A 22832-nucleotide genomic window follows, 5' to 3' on the forward strand; every position below is an offset into this window, starting at 1 on the left:
TCAACAGAATGTTCTCAATGGAAGGTTGAGAATTTATTGCTGCTGAAGGGGGAATGGAGGGTGTGCTGCTTTGTGTGGAAATGTTTTGGGTCTTGCACTTACAAAGGTGACCATTAGCATCACTGCAGCACAGTGGTCCCCATTCCAGTGCTACAAAGGAGGGCTTTCCAAACATGTCTGGTCCCTTTGATGCACTCTGGGTGTGCTGTAAGAGGTCTAAACTCCTGAGAAGTTTGGTTTCCATTACTGGGTTGTGAATCTGGAACAGCAATACAAACCAAATAATACAGGCCTAAGCAAAAAAAGCTTGAGAATTACTGACTTGTTTTGTCTACTCTGATTGTCTGGAGTCTGATGCACCCCTAAAAGTGTAAACCATGTTGTTGCTGAACTAAAGCTGCATGTGTGCCCTAATTATGCAAAGAGCATTACTCAGAGGTTTTGGCTATATTTGGGAGTGCCTGGTTCATTGGGTTCAGTGGCACTGATATTTTTCAACATACTGTGAATTTATGAACATAGGAAGATGCACCATTAATGTAAATTTATTCCTCTGTTTTCCTCTGTCAGGAAGAAGGAAGTATCAAAGAAATTGCAATAACTCACCATGTAAAGGAAGGACATGAGAAAGCAGACCCTTCACAGTTTGAACTTCTGAAAGTACTAGGACAAGGATCCTTTGGAAAGGTTGGTAACTGAACTCTTGTGGAGCCACTTGCTCAGGAATATGGCACTGAATTTTGGGAGTGAAATACTTAGAACAACCAGTCTCCCATTAAGGCAATGTTGCAAGTGAAAACTGCTCTAAATTAGTGCTAACAAGGCACTGTAATTGTGGCAGATATTTTTGAAGCAGTATTTTTTTTCTATTTTGCATGATATGTAGATTTCAAAGTTTGATAGAAAAATTGGCTTGATATGAAATAATTGGGTATTCACTGTTAAAATGGAATGTCATTTTTCTGACTGCTCTCTGTGTTTAAGGGGGCAAGGGTTGAAAGCTTTCTTGTTAAGTATTCCTAGTTACTAACTTGATAGTGGTGGTCATCATTAGTACAGAAGCCGTAGGCAGAATTTATTTTTGTAGCAGATTGTTGCAACAAACAAATTCCAGGCAATAATGGGTGCTGAATAAACGTGATACACCCTAGTCATGTTCATGCTGGTGTTATCTGTGATAATTTGGTTAAGGTGCAATGTACCTTGATTTTTATCTGTACATCTGTTTCAGACTCAGTTTTTCTAGCATTTGGTAAGTACTGTCCACACTGAGATCTCACTAGGCCACATGATTTATATTTTTAGTTGTCCAATCCCAACTTGAAAACAAAACATTAACTTCATGTGGCAAGACAGATCAAGACTGAATGGAATATGTAGTGGAAGACAACAGAGCCTTTACATGAACTTTGAGCCCTAATTCCCATACTGTATGTGATGTTAAGTTCTAATGTATAAAGCCAAATCCATCTTGGATACGATGGAAAATTAGAATAATAAATCCATTTCTCCTTTGATGGTAGATCACATTATTGTTCCAGTTAAGTTTGGAAAAGTAGATGCTTAGAAACTATAAAATTTTGTACTCAAACTGGTAAGAATTGACTGAGAAACCTGATTCCAAAGGTTTGATTTATCCAGAATCGTAACAAAGTTTTCATTTGGAAATCTTGAGATCAGGAGAAGTAAATCATTCAAGGGCAAGGAAATGTAAGCTAATAAACGATCATTATTATTGATGTTACTAAATTCAGTACTGTAACAGGGATGGGGGGAGAGGGCTGTGAGTTTTGAAAAAGCAAAAAGTGATTAACTATGTAGCTGACTCAAAGTTTTGCAAAAATGCCAATCTTGTCTATAGGGGGGAGCCCCTTATACCGAGCTGGGCTGGGGACTGACGGTCAGAAGAGCTCAGGCACAGCAGACATCAGAAGGCTTCATCAGAAGGCTCACATCTTTGAGAGTTTATTCAAGATAGATTAACAGACAGCTCTTCACAGCTCATAGTAGAAGTAGTTAGTTCCCAGAAGTTCCTGTTACATCAGTAGATCTACATCTGACTGACTCTCACACAGTAATATCCACACCTTTTATGCACTCTCACATCTAACATGCTACTACATTATTGGTTAACCAATTCACCTTGCACACACCACAGCCTCTCATTGGTTACAAGCCACCACAAATACTCCAAGTAGCTCTGCTCTCTTTAAGGTAGAACCTCCAAACAGCTTTCCTTAAGGGATGCACTTGCACTCACCCCTACACTTGTCCACAGTTGTCTTAACCTTTTAGCAAAAATTGTTACTATTAAAAAATTCATAATCCCTTTATTCAAATATTTTGTGAAGGTGTCACCATTTCCCATTTAGTTTAAAAACAGTAAATCTGCATGCTTTTCAAGCTCTCTTGATGATGTTGTGATAATCTCTGGATAATGCAAAGGGCTGTTAACAAGTGAGATTTGGGTACAAAAACAGACATAAAACTGATTTCATATAATGTTTATCTTTCTCATATACCACAACATGTCTCTATAATTTTTTTTCAATAGCCAGAGAACCTGTGGCAGATGTATTTTTTTTCTTTTTCATTTCTAAATCTAAAATTTGGCTCTGCTGGAATTAATTTTGTGTTAAGGATATTAAAACAATCTCACTCAAGAAATCCCATTATACTGAAGAAGGAAATGAAACACACTTTAATTGTGGCTGGTTGTCCTTTGTTGCTAACAGTCAACACTCATCCAAAGAATGTAATAAAAATGCTTTTGTGAGACAAGAGGTCAATCTTATATTTATAGGTTATGTTTTCAAAGCTATTTAGTTATAAATTGATTCAGGTTTCTGGATCAAATTTTGTTCACACATTTGTCATACCTGACAAGTATTTTACTAGCACATTTGCTGTGCCATCTTATTAATTTCAGTAAGATAAAACTAGAGTTTAACTTCTAAAAAGCTGAATTTTGTGTTTCAGATTTTCTTGAACTTCTGAGAGAATCCAAATTCATCCTTTTGGGGTTTTTTTACTCACTGAAATCAATTAAGTTAAATGAAAATTAATTTGACAAGCTGTCTTGAATGACCATTTTAGATTATGAAATGAAGAAATAGTAGGAAAAAACAAAAGGAACCTTTTGTTTGGGTTTGCAGACTCTAAAACTGTCAAATTGAGTTTTGTTGTAGTCATACTGACTCCTTGAATTTCATAGCAAAATACATTAACCTGAATTGCTTCTGCTTTCTTTTAAGAATTCTTCCTGTTTTTCAATGCAGGTCTTCCTTGTCAAAAAAATCTCAGGATCAGATGCTAGACAGCTTTATGCAATGAAGGTATTGAAAAAGGCCACCTTGAAAGGTAAGCATTGTTTAGAAGGGGGAAAAAAGGAAATAAAGAGGGGACATTATACCAAAACCTAATCTTTACACAGATGGTGTTCTACAGATTGTCTTACAGCTTTTTTCTATCAGGTAGCAAACAGCAGAATACACTGCTTTGTGTTGTAAACCTGGAAGGGTTCAGGTAAGAGCAGGACTGTGTTGGTAGTTACAGAGGAAAGCAGGTTCCTTTCCCTGTGTTTGTCAGGTGATGGAGGTTTAAGAGAGTAGTTGTGTTACATCTGCCACCTGACTTGCTCCTGAGCTCTCGTTTGAAACTCAATATCCTTCCGTTTTTCCTCTGCTGTGTATCACCAAGGATACAGTTAATGCCTTTTGCTCAGTTTATAATTAGGGCATGATATTTAAAAGTGCATTGTATCAGCTGTTCTAAAAGTTCTAAGCACAGGAGTTCAAGTCTGTGTTTAAAACAGACATACACAGTACATTTGCCCAAAACTTTTCGTGTTTATTCTGGATGTAGAATATATTTTATAAAAACTTAAATTAATCCTCTAAGTTACTTGACCAAAATTGTGTTGTAAATTTGTCTTTTTCTTGCATGGGTTTGACCTTGAATGGTATCAGTAGCAACATAAGTTTAAGCCTCAACAATCTCAATTCTATCTTGGAGAATTCTTTAAGAAAAAAGAAAGAATGTTTTTTTTTACTGTAGATTAAAGTGAAAGTCATCTTTCACACTAAGACCTTAAACAGAATGTTTGCTTGTTCTTTTATGCCATTGTTTAGTACTTCTGTCTATTTGAAGTTTAATTCATGATAGCACTGAAATTGCAGTAGTTTTGGGTTGGTTCCAACAACTTGTAGTGCTTTGCCTTTGTTATTGATTATTATATTGGATTTCAGTTTTAACATACAGTTTATAGAACAATGGAGGGAACAAGAACTCACACTGAATTGTGAATGTCTGCTAAAATGTTGAACCTGAATTTTTACTTAGGACCTAATGCTGAATATCTGTCTCACAGATCTCATTATGTATCACACTTAAAACTATTACAGAGGATATGTTTTTGAACAGTTTCCCACATTTTGATTCCTTTGTGGTTTGTGGCACGTGTTGTTCTCATTATTTACTTCCTATTTTTCTGAAATTGGTTTCCACTCATTTAAGGTACATTAATCTCCTCTACAGCCTTGCATTCTCCAGCCTGTTAATAGCTCAGGATGGGTTAAAGGTCATTCAGCAGTTGCTTTTTTAAGATGTTTGAGGGCTTCTCTTCATCACCTTTTGATTGCAGTTTAGCCTTATGTGTGAAAATTACAGTCCAAGCTGTGGATCTTGTTTGCCTACAGATGGCAGAGGATGATAAATACTGAAATTGGCAGCTTGACTTGTAATTGAAAAAGAAGACTCTTTGAGGCACTAAGAATTCAATGATGCCACAGCTCTCTGTGTGTCCGAATTCTCAGATGCTTTTATGTACTGCTTGGTTGTGATTCATGTTTTAGGAAGAGCAGAGTTGCAAGCAAATTAGGGTTACTGTTGAAACCCAATATGAAATTACCTGGAATTAATTCTGGTTTTCATAATTGCAGCATTTTTAGATATCTAATACTATATTTTTAAATTATACAGTGTATTACTGGATTTGTCTGTGGTTCTTTAGCTCTTTCAAATCTATTTCATAAATTAATTTTTGTGTTCTAAAAGTAAACATGCCCTTTAAGACCACACTCGAAAGCAGCGTGCATGATTCACAAGTCAAATTTAGAGAGAATATTTTCATAGGAATGCAACTGTATTAGCCAGAACACATTGATCTAACTACACAGTCCAACTTCTTAATGTTTAAAGCAAACCTAAGGGTATACACATACAACTTTGTTTGCTGCAGAGACCAGTTTATTAATACCCTGTGATAGAAGGGATCATCTTTCAGTGCCCCTTTGTGACCGGGAGAGAGAGAAACAGGGACAGGTCATTGCTGGAGAGTCTAGGTCCCATAGGATGAGTATGGGAACTATAGTCAAACAAAAATCAGATGTCAAGTGAAATAATGATTGATACTAATGTCTGAAATGAGCTCAGTTCTTTTACACTTTTTTTGCTTGAAATTTTGTAAGTCTGTACTTTTTCTGGCTTTCCAGAAATAAGGCATGGCTTGTTATCCATGTAACTGTTGCGTAGCTGCTGGCACTTAGTCTTTGAATTTTTTTCTCAACTGAACCTTCCTTAAAAAAAAGAATATTCTGTGAACCACTGAAACAGTGAAACCACACAAATGTCTTGTGACATGTCTCTGACTTTACATGCAAAGGTCAAAATTTAAATGTGATGTTTGCTCTGTGTTTGATGAGTGCTTATTTCATGTCCTTAATTTTTAATAATCTGTCCTACAGGGAGATGGGAACTTGATAGCTTTTTAGATTCATGAAAATGTACCTGTATAACTTTTTCACAAGTACCTGTATTATTGTAGATGCCTGTTTCTGGGAAGAGATGGATAAGCTTGCTAAACGACCCTTTAGCTTCTTATCTCTTTCCTGCCTTGTTATGTTTAATATGTGAGAAGTCTTGCCTGTTAATTGTACAAGAAATGCTGGCAACTTAAACTTTGGACTGGACTTTGCTGCTCTGGAGTGCTCCCTTCAGGAAGATGGAACATTTGTGAAAGGAGCAGTAACAAAATGTAGAATAAGGGAAAGGAAGAGAAATAGTGTCTTAAACCACTGAGAGCAAACTTTGGTAGCTCTCTCCTGTCAAGGGTTCTGAATTTTGTCTCTGTCCTGGCTGATGCGAAACTTGAGGTGGGAACCAAGCCCAGTCTGGAGTGGCAGGGACGTTGTGGAGAACAGCTGAAGCAGGTGCTGTGCTCAGCTGACCATCCTCCCCATGCTCATGCACTGCCAGCACTGTGCCATGGGCATCTGCATGTGGTGCTCTTTTGAGTTTAATCTGTCATGGCACAGGAGCACTTATATGTCTGAGCCACCATGGTGGGACAGGCAGCTTGGGCAGAAACTGCTTCTGGTGCCTGATACACTCTCACACACACATTTACTCTCAAATGCTCTTAAAATCAGAAAGATTGTTGGAAGTATACACTGCATTTAATCAGTAGTACTTTTATTGTAAGTTCATAATGAGAAAGGGCCGTCCCATGGTGTAAAGGAGAGCACTCTGGACTCTGAATCCCAAGGACCTGAGTTCGAGTCTCAGTGGGACCGTCCTCTGGCAGTTCAAAGCCTCCCTGCCATCCCATCCCGTCAGATCTTGGATACTCAGCAGGGTCAGCCCCAGTTAGTACCAGGTGCTGTGACAGTCCTGAGGACTTCACTGTCACTGTCCAAGCTCGCTCGGTCGTGGCAGATGGACCTCAGGACTTAAACAGTGGGGCCAGTTCTGTGCACGCTGAGCCTCACCTAAAAAATCCACTGCACAGGCTGGAAGGGCACGTGGGGAGAGCCCTTCCCACATCTGCGTTTGCAAAGTTTGGCCATACAGACATAATGAGAAAGAAAATGTAAAAAATTTTCCCTTCCAAATTCTAAAGATACTTAATTGTGCAAGTTATTTGAATGAGTTAAACCACTATAAACATCTTTGACAGTATAATTTATTTATATTATCAGTTTGTTTTGCTATGCCTTTAATTCTCTGTGGTTTTTAAAAGTAGAGAAAATGGCTATGTTTTCTATACATAGCTGTGGCAGTTTTGCTCTAATGTTTAAAAGTGTAGAGCAGACTGAAGGGTGGTTATGTTCTCATGTGATTTTGTTGAATTTATTTGCCCAGTGTCAGGTTCTGTCAGTAGCAGAAATTGAAGCAAATTGAAATCCATGTTTATCAGAGAACTCTGAACTGTGGAATGAATTCTTCTCTCTCAATTCCTTTCTCTGTAAGGTATATTGATGTACAGGCAGTTGTAATATTACAGGATACAATGTGAAGTACATCAGGAAACAGAGGAGAATTATTGATTCATAATGTAAATATCTTTTTTTTTAATGCTGCCTACTCATATTCTGTTGTAGTTCGAGATCGGGTTCGGACAAAAATGGAACGAGATATCCTAGTAGAAGTCAACCATCCTTTCATTGTCAAGTTACATTATGGTGAGTTGCAGAAAAATTCATTTTTATAGCATAAAAATTAGTGTTTCTGAAGATAATACCTAATACTTGCTTTGTGATTCTGAGAATCACAGTACATTAGTGTGCTAAGTCCTGATTTTGCAGACTGGCTGTGTAGTGATCCTCATGCAAAGTAAGCACATAGCTGACTTCCTGCGGTGTTAAATCCTTATAGGACTGACAGTCTGTAGCCCTTTGTGTATTTAAAAAGTAATTATTAGTAATAACTAGTCATTATTTTCCAAAACCACTGATCTTTTGTATGACATGCATTTTAAGCTATTTCTTATAGTTGCTTTGCTTACTCAATAAAAATCAGATGCAATGGCATTACTGCCAGTTGCATCAAAATTGATGGAAATGTGCCTTTTAATGTTACTATTATGGGCAACTGTAAAAAAGTACTTATGTGGAAGAGAGGAGGATACCAGTACTCTTACTGTGTCATGCAGAAAGTAATGTGAAATAAAGGATGAAAGAGTTTCTGTTTTCATTTGGTTTGGTTTTTTTTCACTTCATATTTGTCTTTTAGGATCCTTTTTTTCCTGTAGTTCAAACCTCATGTCTCCCCCTCTCATGTGGCTTAAATAATGTACCTTTCACTATTTTGTTCTTTTGCAAACCAGACTCAATCTGTTAAACTGAGTTTCCACAGTTTTTAAAATACGTGCATGAGTTACTACTTTGCCCTTTTAAATCTGGCTTGTTACTTCAAAATCTGGAATAAATGCTGACTAAATTAAGTTTTTATTTTTTTGGAAATTTCTTTGGTGATTTCTTTTACTTCTACAAGGCATGGGGATTTCTTGGTCCATGATAGAGGATCAGTTATTTAATTAATTTAAATACATTTTTCATTAAATACATTTTTTTCCCAAAGGAGAAATAAGAATTCACTGTGATAATGAAAATAAGGGAGAATTATTTGGTATGTTATTTATCTGATCATGGATAAAATTAGATAATGTTTAATTTTTTTTAATTGATCTTTTCAGCTTTTCAAACAGAAGGGAAGCTATATCTTATTTTGGATTTTCTCAGGGGAGGAGACTTGTTTACACGTTTATCCAAAGAGGTAAACTTTTTTAATTTGAGAAATCATGTATTGATAAAATTCAGCTATAAATTGTCTATATTAGGAGACTTTACTTTTTAAATTTGATTTTCATTGAGTGAAATTTTAATCTCTTTTTAACCAGCTATGGTTTTGTTTGTTTTGGGGTTTTTGCACAAAGTAGTTACTTCATGAAAAGGTAATCTATGTTGATTCTGAAAAAAGGCTTAGACAAGCAGTCTTTCTGTACTGCTTTTTATACCTGGCAAAATTCTCTTCTTGTGCTGCTACCGTGTTGAAATACAAGACTCAGAGCACAGTTTTATATAAAGTAACTATTCAAATTAGCTGATTCATGTCTTGGCTTAATATCCAGAATTCAATGTCAATTAAGATTTTTTTAAATTTACATACAAATGAAAATTTACATTGTTTATAAATATTAAAAAAGTAATAATTATATTCCATTTACTTCAGTAATCTTCAAAAAATAAACATTTTGCCTCTGTCATGATGGTGATATGTCTGTGTAGATAGGGGAAATAATAACTTTGAAGAGTTTCATTACCTCAATTGTAATTCCCAAGAAATGTTAACATTTAAAACTATTAAAAGTTTTTTTGGCCATCACTCATGTGCGAAAACTTGAAACAAATATATGTTAGGATAGAGATATAAATTTATCCAATGTATAGATGAGCTCAGTTGGTTAAAACTTGGTTTTAATAATGCCAAGGTCATGGGTTCAATCCCCTGTGTGGGCCAGTGACTTAAGAGTTGGACTCGATGATCCTGTGGGTCCCTTCCAACTCAGAATAGTCTGTGAGTGTGTGATATCTGGTAACCTTGAGTTTTAATTGTAGCTGCTTTCCATTTTCCCATGCTACAAATGTATCTGGGACAGTCGGCTGAGGTGATCCCTGCAAAGCTGGAGGGTTATTAGGAGCAGAATAGAATGCAAGGCATTTTGTGTATAGATATATCTGTGCTGACCACATAAGTTATTACATTTCTTTTGGTGAAGCCATCTGTTTCAAGTTGCTTCTTGTAGTTTGTTTTGCCACAGGTAAGTAAAAAATTATCTGTTCTAAAACTGAGATACTTTTCTCTTAAAATCCCTCATTCATCCTTGATTCTTGGTTTTCAGCTGTTGATTTTTAATCTTGAGCCACTTAAATTTTATAAAATTTAGTATGGCCAGATAAGAAATACTCATCACAGGTACCTGAATCTAAGCGAAGTATCCATAAGTGATGAGTGAAATGGGCATGCTGGATGCAGTTAATGTCATCATATCAGTTCATGTGATTTTAAAAATAGATCAGATGAACTGAAAGGTGCTGCTTTTTCCCTATTGACTACAAAGGGAAAAGTGATTAATTTGAAGCTAGATGTCTACACTGCAGATGTTTAAGGTTAGAGGAGAAGAATTCTATGCAATGTTTTTAAAGAACATAGTGTGGGTGTATCATCATCCTCATGGGTTCTTATTATTGGAGCTTTTAAGCATTTCTTATAGAAATTCCCCTTCTTGAATGTGCCTGTACTAAATATTGGCTCTTTTGTAGAAGATTAGCAACACTGTTTTGTACCAGCTTTGGTATCACTTTTTCTCTTTACTAAGGGGAAAATACATTGTATTGTTCATTCTTAAGTGTTGTTTAAAATAAAGTTCATCTTTGCTCCGTATTGCCATTTTTTTCCATGTTTTTATGCTTTATCTGAAGGTATTAGTCTTAAATTCTAAAAACTAACTAAGAAAACAAAATATCTGAGTAGTAACTGAAATAGAATTAAATCATTCAGGATCTTTTTTTATTTTTATCTTTTTCGGCAGTCTCAGAAAAGTTGAATTTTAATTCTTTCTGTCAGGGATCACAACAGTTGATATAATTGGGACAACATGTTCATTTCAATGAATGTAAACAGGAATTAATTTATCTTCCTAACCAAAAAAGTGGGATTGCTACCTGGATCTTACCTGTGCTCTTACATAGACTCTCCTTAGTTGATTCTTTGATCCACCTTTTTTGCAGTTATATCTCGGGCTGCTGTAACTTCTCTCTCAAAGTACTTACAGGCAATCTTTTAAAAACCAAGATCCATATGTTTTTCTTGTCTTTCTGACTTTGTAGACAAAATTCAGGTATTTGGACTTCTTTGGTGCCCTTGTTGTCTGGTAATGAAATGGTCACATCCAGAAAAGATGTAGTCACATTCTTTAAGTGCTTCCGAAATTTTTCATTCCCATTACAATGTCTGTTTGTTCTCTTGAACAATCGGAAACAACTAACCTCCTGTTTTGCAGAAAGAATAATATATTGGCTTCAAAAGTTATTATTCAAGTATGTCCAAGTATTTCAAGTATGAAATAGTATGGGTTATAAGATCCTAGTTTTTGTGTAACGAAAAAATTTGAATTTCTAATATTCTGTATAGAAAGGAATTCAAGTATTCGGAAGAACCCTTCTGAAAAACCACTATTGTTTTGTTGGTGCTGGGGTAAGCTTTACAGATTTCATATATAAAATCCATTGTGTTGCTTTTTCAGGTGATGTTCACAGAAGACGATGTTAAATTTTACCTGGCAGAATTAGCACTTGCATTAGACCATCTGCATAGTCTTGGAATAATATACCGGGACCTAAAACCAGAAAAGTAAGGCTGCTCTGTGGAAAATGCAGTGCATTAATTTAATTTCTACAGCACTTCTACCTGTGCAGTTTTTCTCAGTTGCTAAGCTTAAGTAATTTACTGTATAAATTGAACAAAAGGAGGTGGGGAAGGGTTGTGGGCTATGTTCACTTAAAAGGTTGGATTTCACCTGTCTCAAAGTGGAAAAAGGATCTTAGCTCAGGGCTCCTTGTCAGAGCTTTAAACTGTGTTCAAAGGGGGACAGGGACAAAGCTAGAGACAAGCCTGGGGGTGGCACACCACTCTGTGAGGAACAGCATGCTACCAAGGTCCTTCCATCTGCCATGTCAGTGGAGGTGTGGAGGGATGCAAGAATTACTGATATGTTAGAAATCCTGGGAGCACCTGAGAATGGTCACAGGAATTAGGGCTTTTCCCTGTATAAAGCCATCAGGGCTATTAGCCCAGCAGCAGAGGCAGCAAACAGCAGGAGTTGCAAGCCATTGTGCAGCAGGAAAACTGATGTAATAGCCATCATGGAGACTGGTGGGATGACTCACACGATTGGAATGTTGCAATGGATGGCTACAAACTGTTCAGAAGAAACCAGCAAGAAAGGAGAGGCAGTGGGATAGACCTGTATGATTGGGAGTATATTTAAGAAGGTGCAGGAGCAGGCCATCCTCACGTGCTGAAAGACAAGCCAGTGGGGAGAACTACCAGCCTTGCTGAACAAAGAGCTTCAGTAGGAACTTGGGAGAAAGGAGAGTGTATTCCCTCTGGAAAAGAGTAGCTCAGGAAGACTACTAGGATGTCATGAGGTTATGCAGGGAGAAAATCAGAAGGACCAAAGCCCATCTAGAACTTATCTGGCCACTGCTGTAAAAAACAACAAAAACTTTCTACAAATAGATCAGCAACAAAAGGAAGGCCAGGGAGAATCTCCATATTTTGTTGGATGTGGTGGGAAAGACAGTGACAAAGGATGAGGAAAAGGCTGAGGTACTTAATGCCTTATTTACATGAATCTTTAATAACAGGGCCAGTTGTTGTCTAGGTACTCAGCACCCTGATCTGGAAGACAGAGACTGGGGCAGAATGAAGCCCCCCAAATCCAGGAGGGAATTGTCAGTGAACTGCTATGCACCTTAGACACTCAAAACTCCATATGACCAGGTGGGGTTCACCCAAGAGTACTGAGAGGCCTGATGAAAGAGCTCACCAAGCCACTTTAAATTATTTACCAGCCGTCCAGGTCAGCTGGGGAGTTTGCAGGTGTCTGGAAGTTTGAAAACATGACACCCATCTATAAGCAGGGGTGGGAGATGAATCCAGGAAACTACAGGCATGTCAGCCTGGCCTCGGTGCCAGGCAAGGTCGTGGAGCAGATCATCTTGAGTATCATCATGCAACATCTACAGGACAATCAGAATTAGGTCAGGCTGTCAGGGGTTTATGAAAGTCAGGTGCTGCTTGACCAACTTGATCTCCTTCTATGACAAAGTGACCAACTTTGTGGGTGTGAGAGAAAGGCTGTGAATGTGGTCTACATAGACTTCAGTAAAGCCTTTGACACCGTTTTCCACAGCACACTGCTGGAGAAACTGGCTTGCCATGGTGTGGACAGATACATTCTTCGCTGGGTAAAAAACTGGCTGGATGGCTGGGCCCAGAGAGTGGTGGTGAATGGAGTTAAATCCAGCTGGTGGCCAGTCACAAGGGTTGTTCCCCCGGGCTCAATGATGGGGCCAGTCCTGTTTAACATCTTTTTGATGACCTGGACAAGGGGATTGAGTGCACCCTAAGCAGGTTCACAGACAATACCAGGTTGGGTGGGAGTGTTAATCTGCTGGAGGGTAGGAAGGCTCTGCAGAGGGATCTGGACAGGCTGGATCCATGGGCTGAGACCAATTGTATGAGGTTCAGTGAGGCCACATGATGAGACCTGCACTTGGATCACAACAACCCCATGCAACACTCCAGGCTTAGGGAAGAGTGGTTGGAAAGCTGTGCAGAGGAAAAGGACCTGGAGATGTTGATCAGCAGTGGCTGAACATGAGCCAGCATGTGCCCAGGTGGCCAAGAAGGCCAATGACATCCTGGCCTGTGTCTGAAATCAGGTGACCAGCAGGACCAGGGCAGTGGTGAGGCTGCACTCTGAATCCTGTGTCCAGTTCTGGGCTCCTCACTGTGATAGACATTCAAGTGTTGGAGTGAGTCCAGAGAAGGGCAGCGGAGCTGGTGCAGGGTCTAGAGTACTGGTCTTACGAGGAGTGGCTGAGGGAAAGGGAGTTTTGCATTCTAGGGAAAAGGAGGATCTTTACAACTACCTGAAAGGTGTTTATAGTGGGGATTGGCCTCTTTTCCCAAGTAAGAAGTTGCAGGACAAGGGGAAATGTTTTTAAGTTGAATCAGGGGAGGTTTAGATTAGGTGTTTCTTCACTGAAAGGGTTGTCAGTCAATAGAACAAGCTGCCTGGGGAAGTGGTGGAGTCACCATCCCTCAGATTATTCATAAAACATATGCATATGGTGCTTGAGGACATGGTTTAATGTTGAACATGGTGGTGCTTGGTTGGTGGTTGGACTTGATCTTAAAGGCCTTTTCCAACCTTAACTATTCTATGATTCTGTGAGCATCTCACTTCAGAGTAGTATGCCAAGTGTTATATAATCCCTGTTACTTGAAGCAAAGCATATACTGAGATATTCCTGCCTTTCATTTTTCAGGTGTTTTAATGTGTACAGTGGAGAAAAGGTCATTTTGGCCTTTCGTTTTTAATTGTTCTTGTGAGGTTTCTGGATTAGAGATAAACTTAGAACAAATGCATGATACAAAGTTGCACTTGAAGGTTATATCTTTGCACTTGAAGACTGACAGCAAACATTTTTTTCCAATGCTGATTTTTAAAATGCACTGTAAGTAAGACCAGAACAGAGTTTAAAGTAAAATATGAAAATAGTAAGTCATAGGCTTTATTTAGTGTATTGACAATCACATAATTACAGTGAAAACTTAAAATAAGCTTAAAAGGACAATTTCAATGTGGTGGTCTTGTTATGTTAGTCATCCATGCTCCATTCAAATGACTGAACACTTATCTCCTGTTTATGCCTTTCCTCCTGGTTTTGTTCTCTTTTTTTTTTATTGTGTGTGTGTGTGTTCTAGAAGATGTAAAGGAGAAAATATAAAACTGTTTAGCCCTGCCTGACAAGAATGGAAAGATTCCTGCTCAGATCAGGAAATTGGAGAGTTTTGGCATGGGGTTGCACTTACAAATGAACAGGGAATGAATTATATTTAAACTTTGGGAGTGTTCCTTTAAGTGATTCTGAAGTAAGGAAAAATAAGCTTAACATGTGGAAAAAGATCTTTAGAAAGCAAAGTGAGGGAACTTCAATTATTTTGCTAAAATTAACTTCCAAGAGGAATAGGATGAAATAGTAACAGACAGAAGACTAAATAGCTACTGCCTTAAACATTTAGACTATGTTTCTTCTTGATTTTGTTTTTTAAATACTATCTGTCTATACCTAGCCTTGGGTTTAGGCCTTGTGTGCATTCAATTAAAAAAATATATAAATGTCGAAATTGCTTGTAAATTATGGATAAGGGAGTATTGAGAGTAATTCCTACAGGCTGTGTCTATAGTGTAGGGCTGTTTCCCACCATGGAAACCACAAAGAGGAAAAGGGAAGGGATGGGGAAATGGATGAGCAGGGTGTGCCTGGGTCACATGTCATCCCCAGGACACAGCACAGCTCCTCACAGGTGAAGCTGGAGAAAGGAAGTCCACTGTGTTATGAAATCCAGTTCTTGAATACTTTGCATGATTTGAAATGTGATTGTATTTAGTGTGGCTAAGGATAGTTGGCATCTTTGAGAAGTGTGGTCTTCCGTGTGTTTGAAGTGAAAAGGTGGAAGCACGAGGCTTGCTGAAAGTACAGGGCCTGTGGGTCCTGTCCTTTGGTATAACATGAGATTATTTATCAATACCCTTCAAAATGGTGATTACAAATTAATAACTGTTCTGTATACATGTAAAAACATACCTTGTCTAAGAGAAACAAAACTATTCCTCTGTTTTTACCAGCTGTGATAAAGCTTCATGTGCTGCAAATGGCCAAAACTGAAAGTTCAAGATAAATGTTACTGCATACTGAATTAAACAAAATAGTTAAATAAAACTCTGATAAGCTGATTGTTTCATGATCTATAAAAAGAAAGAGTGAAAGGAAAAGAAAAAGTATTGTCTAAAAGTATCTTCTAATAATTCATTTTCATTCACATTCAATTCTGCTTGTCTTTGTGTATTCTGTTTTGTTTATTCCTAAGTGTTGTCAGTACATTGTGTGAAAAAACTAGTTAAAAGATACCTTAATTTTTTTATATTCTTTTTATTGTTTTTTAGCATCCTACTTGATGAGGAAGGACATATCAAATTGACAGGTAAACCAAGGGAAATTGTAATACCTGGATCTTTTCATAGTAAAATCTTTGCATCTTCTCTTTTGGCAAACTGATGTGGTAAAATAAATAAAAATAAGTAAGTAATTAATTTTAACTGATAGGTAATTTAGCTGTGGAGCAAATAGTGTAAGTAGCTGGAAATAAATATATACGTATTTCAATGAGATCTGCTCTGCAAGTATATCTGATGTTATGGACCAATGGTGATGCAGAGAGGGGAGTAATTCTGTAATTCCCATATTAGTGCCTGGTTATATATACACATGATATAAGCACAACATTGCACATTTTGGTCAAAGTATCAACTACATGACTGAATTTTTTTTTCTTTTAATTACATTTGGAACTATTTTTTTTCTTTCAGATTTTGGCTTAAGTAAGGAGTCAATTGATCATGAGAAAAAAGCCTACTCTTTCTGTGGAACAGTTGAATACATGGCACCAGAAGTTGTTAACAGACGAGGCCACACACAGAGTGCAGACTGGTGGTCTTTTGGTGTGTTAATGGTAGGTTTCTGGTAAATGTAAATAACAACAAAACTGTACTTTGCAAGGTTTGCTGAAACAAAACACTAACCTCTAAGGTGAGCTTTACATAAACTCTAACTGCAAAGGAAGTCTAAATTATATGAAAGTAATAATTCCACAGGGTTTGGATCAAGAACATGGGCTAGGATACAACATGCCATTTTTTATTATTGTTTAATTAAAATATTTTGCATATATATATTTATATATTTGCATCTGCAGTAGTTTGAATGTTACGGAGACCAAGAGGAACACTAAACTATACAGAAAAAATACTGTCAATTCCAAAGCAGGGGAAGACATTTAGATCCAAATTTTGAATTTGAATTTACTTTCAAAAGGAAAAAGAAGATCCTAAGAAGTTTCTAATTATAGTCTGCAGTGTAATTACAACTTAGTGGAATAATGACAACTGTTGTTCTTACAAATCAAAATAATCTAAAGGCCACTGAGCTGACCTGGGATATGGTTGCTGAGCTGCTTATGTTGTTTCTGCAAGGGTTAATTACTATGAAGTTGCAGGATGGGGGGAAACAATATGTATATGGAATATGAATTTGGAAAAGAATAATTACTAGATCATGTTTGGTATTTAAGGAGTGCTGAAGAGCTTTTAATGTTTAAAATATTTGTGTGTATTTTTGACGTAGATATTAAATAATTGTACTTTTAAAGAAAGTGTTTTTATTTCTTATTGCTTCTGCTACATATGTAACAGTGCAACTAATCTGTGTGCTTTATAATACTAGAAGGATTTTTGTGTCTGAAAATAGGTCATCCTATCACTTTTTAATCACTTAGAATGCTGTTGTGATCTGAAAACTGACTATGTAAAAGTAGCACCTCATAACTAAACTGTCTCCAGACAAGTGCACACACTCCTCACAGCTGCACATTTTATCAATAAGAACAGTCAATTAAAAGATAATTACAGTGTAGTTGCAGAATATTTGTTGTTGATAATACAAACATAATTAAACTTCAGCTTGACTTTATGAATCTGGAAACATAATTTTGTGTTTATCGAGTGCATATGATAATATTGAAAATGGCTGAAAGATGTTGGTTGTGACTGGTGTAGCTTTCATAGTGCACTGCATGTTAAACACTTTGGTTTCTACTTTGAATACAAAAATAGGACCTTAAAAACCAAATTCTCCAAATTAGTATATGGAATACAGTGCAGTTTTCTCTAAGATGTTTTTGTTATTTGCATTTCTAGTTTGTAATTTGCATAGGCAATCTGCATGTACCCAGTTTTAAATCATTCTTAATTACTTTCTGTATTGGTCAAAACTTTAAGTGATGGTTGGTGTGGTACAAGCACACAGTATCTGGATTGAACAGAAATTATAGCATAGAAAAGGAGACTAAAGATATTTCAGCAAGTCATTTGACCTCTTTTCTTGTGCTGCTAGACAGAAATGTTTAAGCCAATTTGTCCTTTAAGATGGTGACAGTTTCAAGGGATGCCATACATCTAAAAGCATTCATTTAAAGTTTTCAGAAGCAGTGTGGTACTCTCCTGCTGAAATAAAACATTGTAACTAGGGAAGGCCAATGCTGGCCAATGTTATTTTTGAAGTACTATTGGCCCATTTATGTTGGGATATAGTATTTGAGAGGGGCAACAAAGAATACAGATGCTGAGCTGTTAATGCAAATGTGTATTCTTGTGACAAATTAGGAGCTTTGTAAAGAATTTCATATTTCAAAATGTGCAGCACTACAAATTTACCTTTTAAAAAGTAGGTTTTTTCAAGTGCAACTTGTGAAGATCATTCTAAACTACAAACACAAATTTTTTATTGCCTGTAGTTTTGGCTTATACCTCACACATCTTCCTGACAATTGTATTAACTCTTAAAGTAGGTTTTTTATGTTGGCATTATTATTAAATTTAAAATTCTTAAATATATGGGAAAGATACTATTTAGAATATAAAATATCTAGTAGTAGTGAAGAGATAGCAATAAGAAATAAAAAAATATTTTAATAAATGGATGTTTCAAAGAATATTGTTACTGTGACTTCATGCTATTATTGTAAATCTCAGAACGCTACAGTCACACGTTATTGATTAAAGTTATCCATGTACAGTTTTAATGTTGAGAGGGCTGCATGTCTGAGTCATGCCAGAAAAGAGGGAAATAGGATACCTTGTACTCAGGATTACTTAAGTTTGCAGAAACTTCAGAGGGTTCCTTTATAATTATTTTAATTTTGATGTCTTTAACTGTATGCCATGAAATTTCATTGAACTATTTTGCAATTCTTAAACCAAAAAAATCATGATTTCTGCCCAAGTGTGTTGGCTGCCATGACTGCTGCCAGACTGCTTTCACTGCCTCACTTAGATCTGATCCCCCTGCCTTATACTGCAGCCCAACAGAAGTGCCTTTATCTATTTTTACTCAGTCACTTTCAGAACAAATCAGTATTTTAACAGTATCTGTTGCTTATTACAAGGCACTGTAGAATGTGCATGCACATACTGTGTAGCTCTTACGTGTTCCTTCAGGCTTTATTTCCACTGTATGCATATAGTAACCACTTTTCATCATGCATGTCTTTGTCAATCAACTAACCTTTCCCCATTCCAATGAAGGCTATATATATACATGCCAATTTTTAAAATTTCGACCCTTTTAAAAATCTCTGCATGAGGAGAAATCATAACTAACTTTTGAACAGGGAATCTTTTTCCCTACCCCCCTCTTAGTTGAAAACTAAAAGTATGGTTGTGTAGATCAAGTCTTACAAGAATGAACTTTTTAGGCAGAAATGAAGCACAGAATTTTATAGCCTAAATTATTCAGATAAAAGCATGTTATGTGAGGTGTCAATATATGAAAATATTTTGCAGCTTTAAAAATGGCAAAGGCTGCTCAGTGTTAATAGCAATTTAAACTGTACAATGAAGTTGTTTTGCACAGACTTGGTTGTTAAAATGCATGAATTTTGGAAGGTTAAGATGCTAAGTAGTTTTGTCAAAAATTAGGTTTTGTCCAGGTAATATAATTGATGAAAGTTTTACTCTATACAGTTTGAAATGCTCACTGGTACTCTACCTTTCCAAGGGAAAGACAGAAAAGAAACCATGACTATGATTCTCAAGTGAGTACACTCTTATTTATATATCTCATCAGGTATTCTACAGGGATGCCCTCCGGGCTGCAATATCTAATTTCTACTCTTCCCTCATTTTCAAAGGTACTGGTAAATCCTCACTCCCTATTCCATATTATTAATTCCCTTTGCTGCCTATCTAATTTGCTTTTCTATTCCTCCCCCATACCAGGTACAAAGAATTTCATAGCAGCTCTTTAATCTGTAGTAATAACTTCAACCATATGATCTTTCGCATCAAATTTCCATAGTATTTTTTAACTTTCTTATCCTTTTTGATAACCTGTGCATTTTTTCTTTGTTGTTTTTCTTTTCTTTGTTTTAGGTTCTGGGGTTTTTTTGAGAAAGTGTTTTCTCTCCTTATCCTCTATCTTACCAGCTCCTCACCCTACTTCTTTATATTAATGGTGCTACCAACAACTTGCTTCCCCAATACCTTCCCTATTTGCTAAAGTGCATCCTCCCTTCTCTACTCCCCTATGACTTGTCCAAGCTCCAATTTTCCCTTTTGCTATTTTCAGTATAGATTTCGCATTAGCTATATTGTGGAAATTGCTTTCCTTCATACAGTTAACGTTCTTGTTTTGCTAATGAAGGTCTGCTTTTTCCTCCCTTGCTGATTCTCCACCTATTTTCTAAACTAATACAACCTATGGCATAACTGCCCCACTTTCAGGACTGTAGCCAAACACTGTGCAAACAAATCTGTTTCCTCATATCATAGCTTCACTTCTCTATTTCCATCCCTTTTTAACTAATAACATTTTTTTCCATGAAAACTCATAAGACTATTTTAATTTTCTCATTTGTTTTCTGCTTTATTGTTTATCATTGTTCTTAGTCCTGTTACCACTTGTCTATCCATATATCAAAGCTGGCATTTCTTCTCTGCCAACCACCTGTTTTGAAAAGTAAATATATGAAATTCTTTCATATTTTTTCAAAGTAATTAGAATACAAAAACCGCTAGAAAACAAACTCTTTGTTTTCCTTGCTTTTGCTTTCATAATGCATACATTATGTTTTTCTTTGCCCTTTTTCTTCCTCATCTTATTTGCAAATATATTTAGTGATGCTGCCTTCTGGCTCAGCACCCTGCCAGTTCAAAGCTTCATGTTGTGATTATTCAATGTCTTTAAATAAAAAGTTCTTCCTATTCGCAGCAAGTGTAAACTCCTTCTTACCACCTCCTATTTACAAGAAGCTAGTCTGAGATAGTTCCACTGCACTCTCACTTGTTTCAGGAGCCACGCTGGGTTTTTTTCTATCCATGTCTCATGAGTCACATCTTTCTCTTCTTCCCTTTGCCTGCATGTGATCCGCTCTGTTCCTCAGCGGTCTTTTCACTGTTGCTATGAATATCTTCTGTATTCAGCTGCCATTTAGAATATTGTCCTTGCATCTCCCTGGTTAGTTGATATTCATAGTCTTTCATAGCCCAGAGAGTGGTGATGAATGGAGTTATATCCAGCTGGTGGCTGGTCACAAGGGGAGTTCCCCAGGATTGGGTATTGGGGCCAGTCCTGTTTAACATCTGTATCAACAATCTGGACAAGGGAATCAAGGGCACCTCAGCTGGTTTGCAGGTGACCCCAAGTTGGGTGAGAGGGAGTGTTAATCTGCTGGAGGGTAGGAAGGCTCTGCAGAGGGATCTGGACAGGCTGGATCCATGGGCTGAGACCAATTGTATGAGGTTCAGTGAGGCCACGTGCTGAGTCCTGCACTTGGATCACAACAACCCCATGCAACGCTCCAGGCTTGGGGAAGAGTGGTTGTAAAGCTGTGCAGGGGAAAAGGACCTGGGGATGTTGATCAGCAGTGGCTGAATATGAGCCAGCATGTGCCCAGGTGGCCAAGAAGGCCAGTGGCATCCTGGCCTGTATCTGAAATCGGGTGGCCAGCAGGACCAGGGCAGTGATTGTCCCCCTTTACTTGACACTGGTCAGACCACACCAGGAATCCTGTGCCCAGTTTTGGGCTCCTCACTACAATAAAGACATTGAAGTGTTGGAGTGAGTCCAGAGAAGGGCACTGAAGCTGGTGAATAGTATGGGGCAAAAGTCTTACAAGGAGCAGCTGAAGAAACTGGGATTGTTCATCCTGGAGAAAAGGGGGTTCAGGAAAAACCGTTTTGCTCTCTACAACTACTTGAAAGGAGTTTGTAGTGAGGTGAGGGTTGGAAGCAACAGGATGAGAGGAACTCAAGTTGTGCATGGGGAGGTTTACCTTGGATATTAGGAAAATTTCTTCACAGAATGGAGTTGCCAAGCATTGGAACAGGCTGCCTGGGGATGTGATGGAGCCACCATCCCTGGAGGTTTTTAAAAAAATACATGCATGTGGCACTTAGAGACATGCCTTAGTGGTGGACTTGGCAGTGCTGAGTTAATGCTTGGATCTGATGATATTAAAGGGGTTCTTTCCAACCTAAACCATGATAGAATTTTATGATTCTGTAATTACTTGGATTTCTTTGAGCATGTATCTCTTTAATTCCCTTGCCAACTTCTCTATTTTTTCACCTTCTAGTCTTTGTAATTGTTATTAGTTTCAAATAGCTGCACAGAAATTGTGTTACGATGTAAAGAAATTTCACCCTCTTTGAATGTTTTGTACACTTATGAATATTACATATTTTATAGAAGTATTTTGCTGTTGGTACTATAAACAGCTGAAAACCAGAAGATATTTTAAAAGTGTTTTCTGATAAGTTCAGACTTGTTTTTTCTGGCTATGTTTTGTTTTTATTTTCTTCATACCAGAATATTTTTCCTCAAATTTTTCATAAAACTTTTAAATGGTCAGGTGTGCATATGAACTGATACTTTCATAGTTTATCATTTAAGATATATTGCTTTTCTTGCCTTCTGTTCCTGAAAATCCACAGAAAATGCATTCTTCTTACAGTACGTGGTTTTTTGGGTTCTTTATTTCTCACAACATTAGCAAGACAAGTTTTTATTTATTCTTGTGTGTTTTACCTAAAACTCTGCAGTTTGAAGAAGTCATAGGTTGCAGCAATAAAGTTAAATTTTTAAAACATCTTTTCTCTTTATATGCCTTCATATAAAATTTTGTTGTTGCCCATCAGGAATGTCAGAAAAAAATTGCTGTCACTCATGTAGTTGCATAACACAGAAACTCTGAGGGCCTGGCAATTGCCTTTTCCTCACTTTGTCATGTGTCCAAAACAGGCTTTTGTGAAAGGTGCTCCTCGTGGTGGAGAAGGAGCAATGAGAGTCAATCTCTGTGGTTTGCACAAGGGCCTCTAATTCCCTCCACTGGGGACTGTGGTACATACCAGTGTTTTTTGTCTATTGAGTCACTTCTCCAGAAGATTAATTGCTGATTTTTTTTTGGCCTGGTTTTAGATTTTTCTAGCCAGTTGACTTCTTTTGCTGAAGCTCCAGGGCTGCACCCTGGTGTTGGAGCTGGTTTGGATTATAATGGGACAAAGATTCCCACCCAGTCCAGCACAGTCCTATCACACTTGTCTGTTCTCTGTCCCTCAGTAACATTGTAGGTGTTAGCACTGTGCT

At 37.3% G+C, this 22832-nt stretch overlaps 1 protein-coding gene across 4 annotated transcripts in view; it reads left to right on the plus strand.

Moving 5' to 3' along the window:
- Positions 1-22832, plus strand: part of RPS6KA3 (ribosomal protein S6 kinase A3) — a 78890-nt gene that overhangs the window by 34583 nt on the left and 21475 nt on the right. For all 4 annotated transcript variants that reach the window (XM_071552803.1, XM_071552535.1, XM_071552711.1 and 1 more), the window contains 8 exons: positions 571-687; positions 3279-3360; positions 7380-7460; positions 8474-8553; positions 11084-11190; positions 15578-15615; positions 16001-16143; positions 19211-19281. In XM_071552803.1, the coding sequence (XP_071408904.1) occupies positions 571-687; positions 3279-3360; positions 7380-7460; positions 8474-8553; positions 11084-11190; positions 15578-15615; positions 16001-16143; positions 19211-19281 (719 nt within the window). The remainder of the gene's footprint in view (positions 1-570; positions 688-3278; positions 3361-7379; positions 7461-8473; positions 8554-11083; positions 11191-15577; positions 15616-16000; positions 16144-19210; positions 19282-22832) is intronic.

Source organism: Pithys albifrons, chromosome 1 (genome assembly GCF_047495875.1).
Source record: "Pithys albifrons albifrons isolate INPA30051 chromosome 1, PitAlb_v1, whole genome shotgun sequence".
NCBI classification, from domain to species: Eukaryota; Metazoa; Chordata; class Aves; order Passeriformes; family Thamnophilidae; genus Pithys; species Pithys albifrons.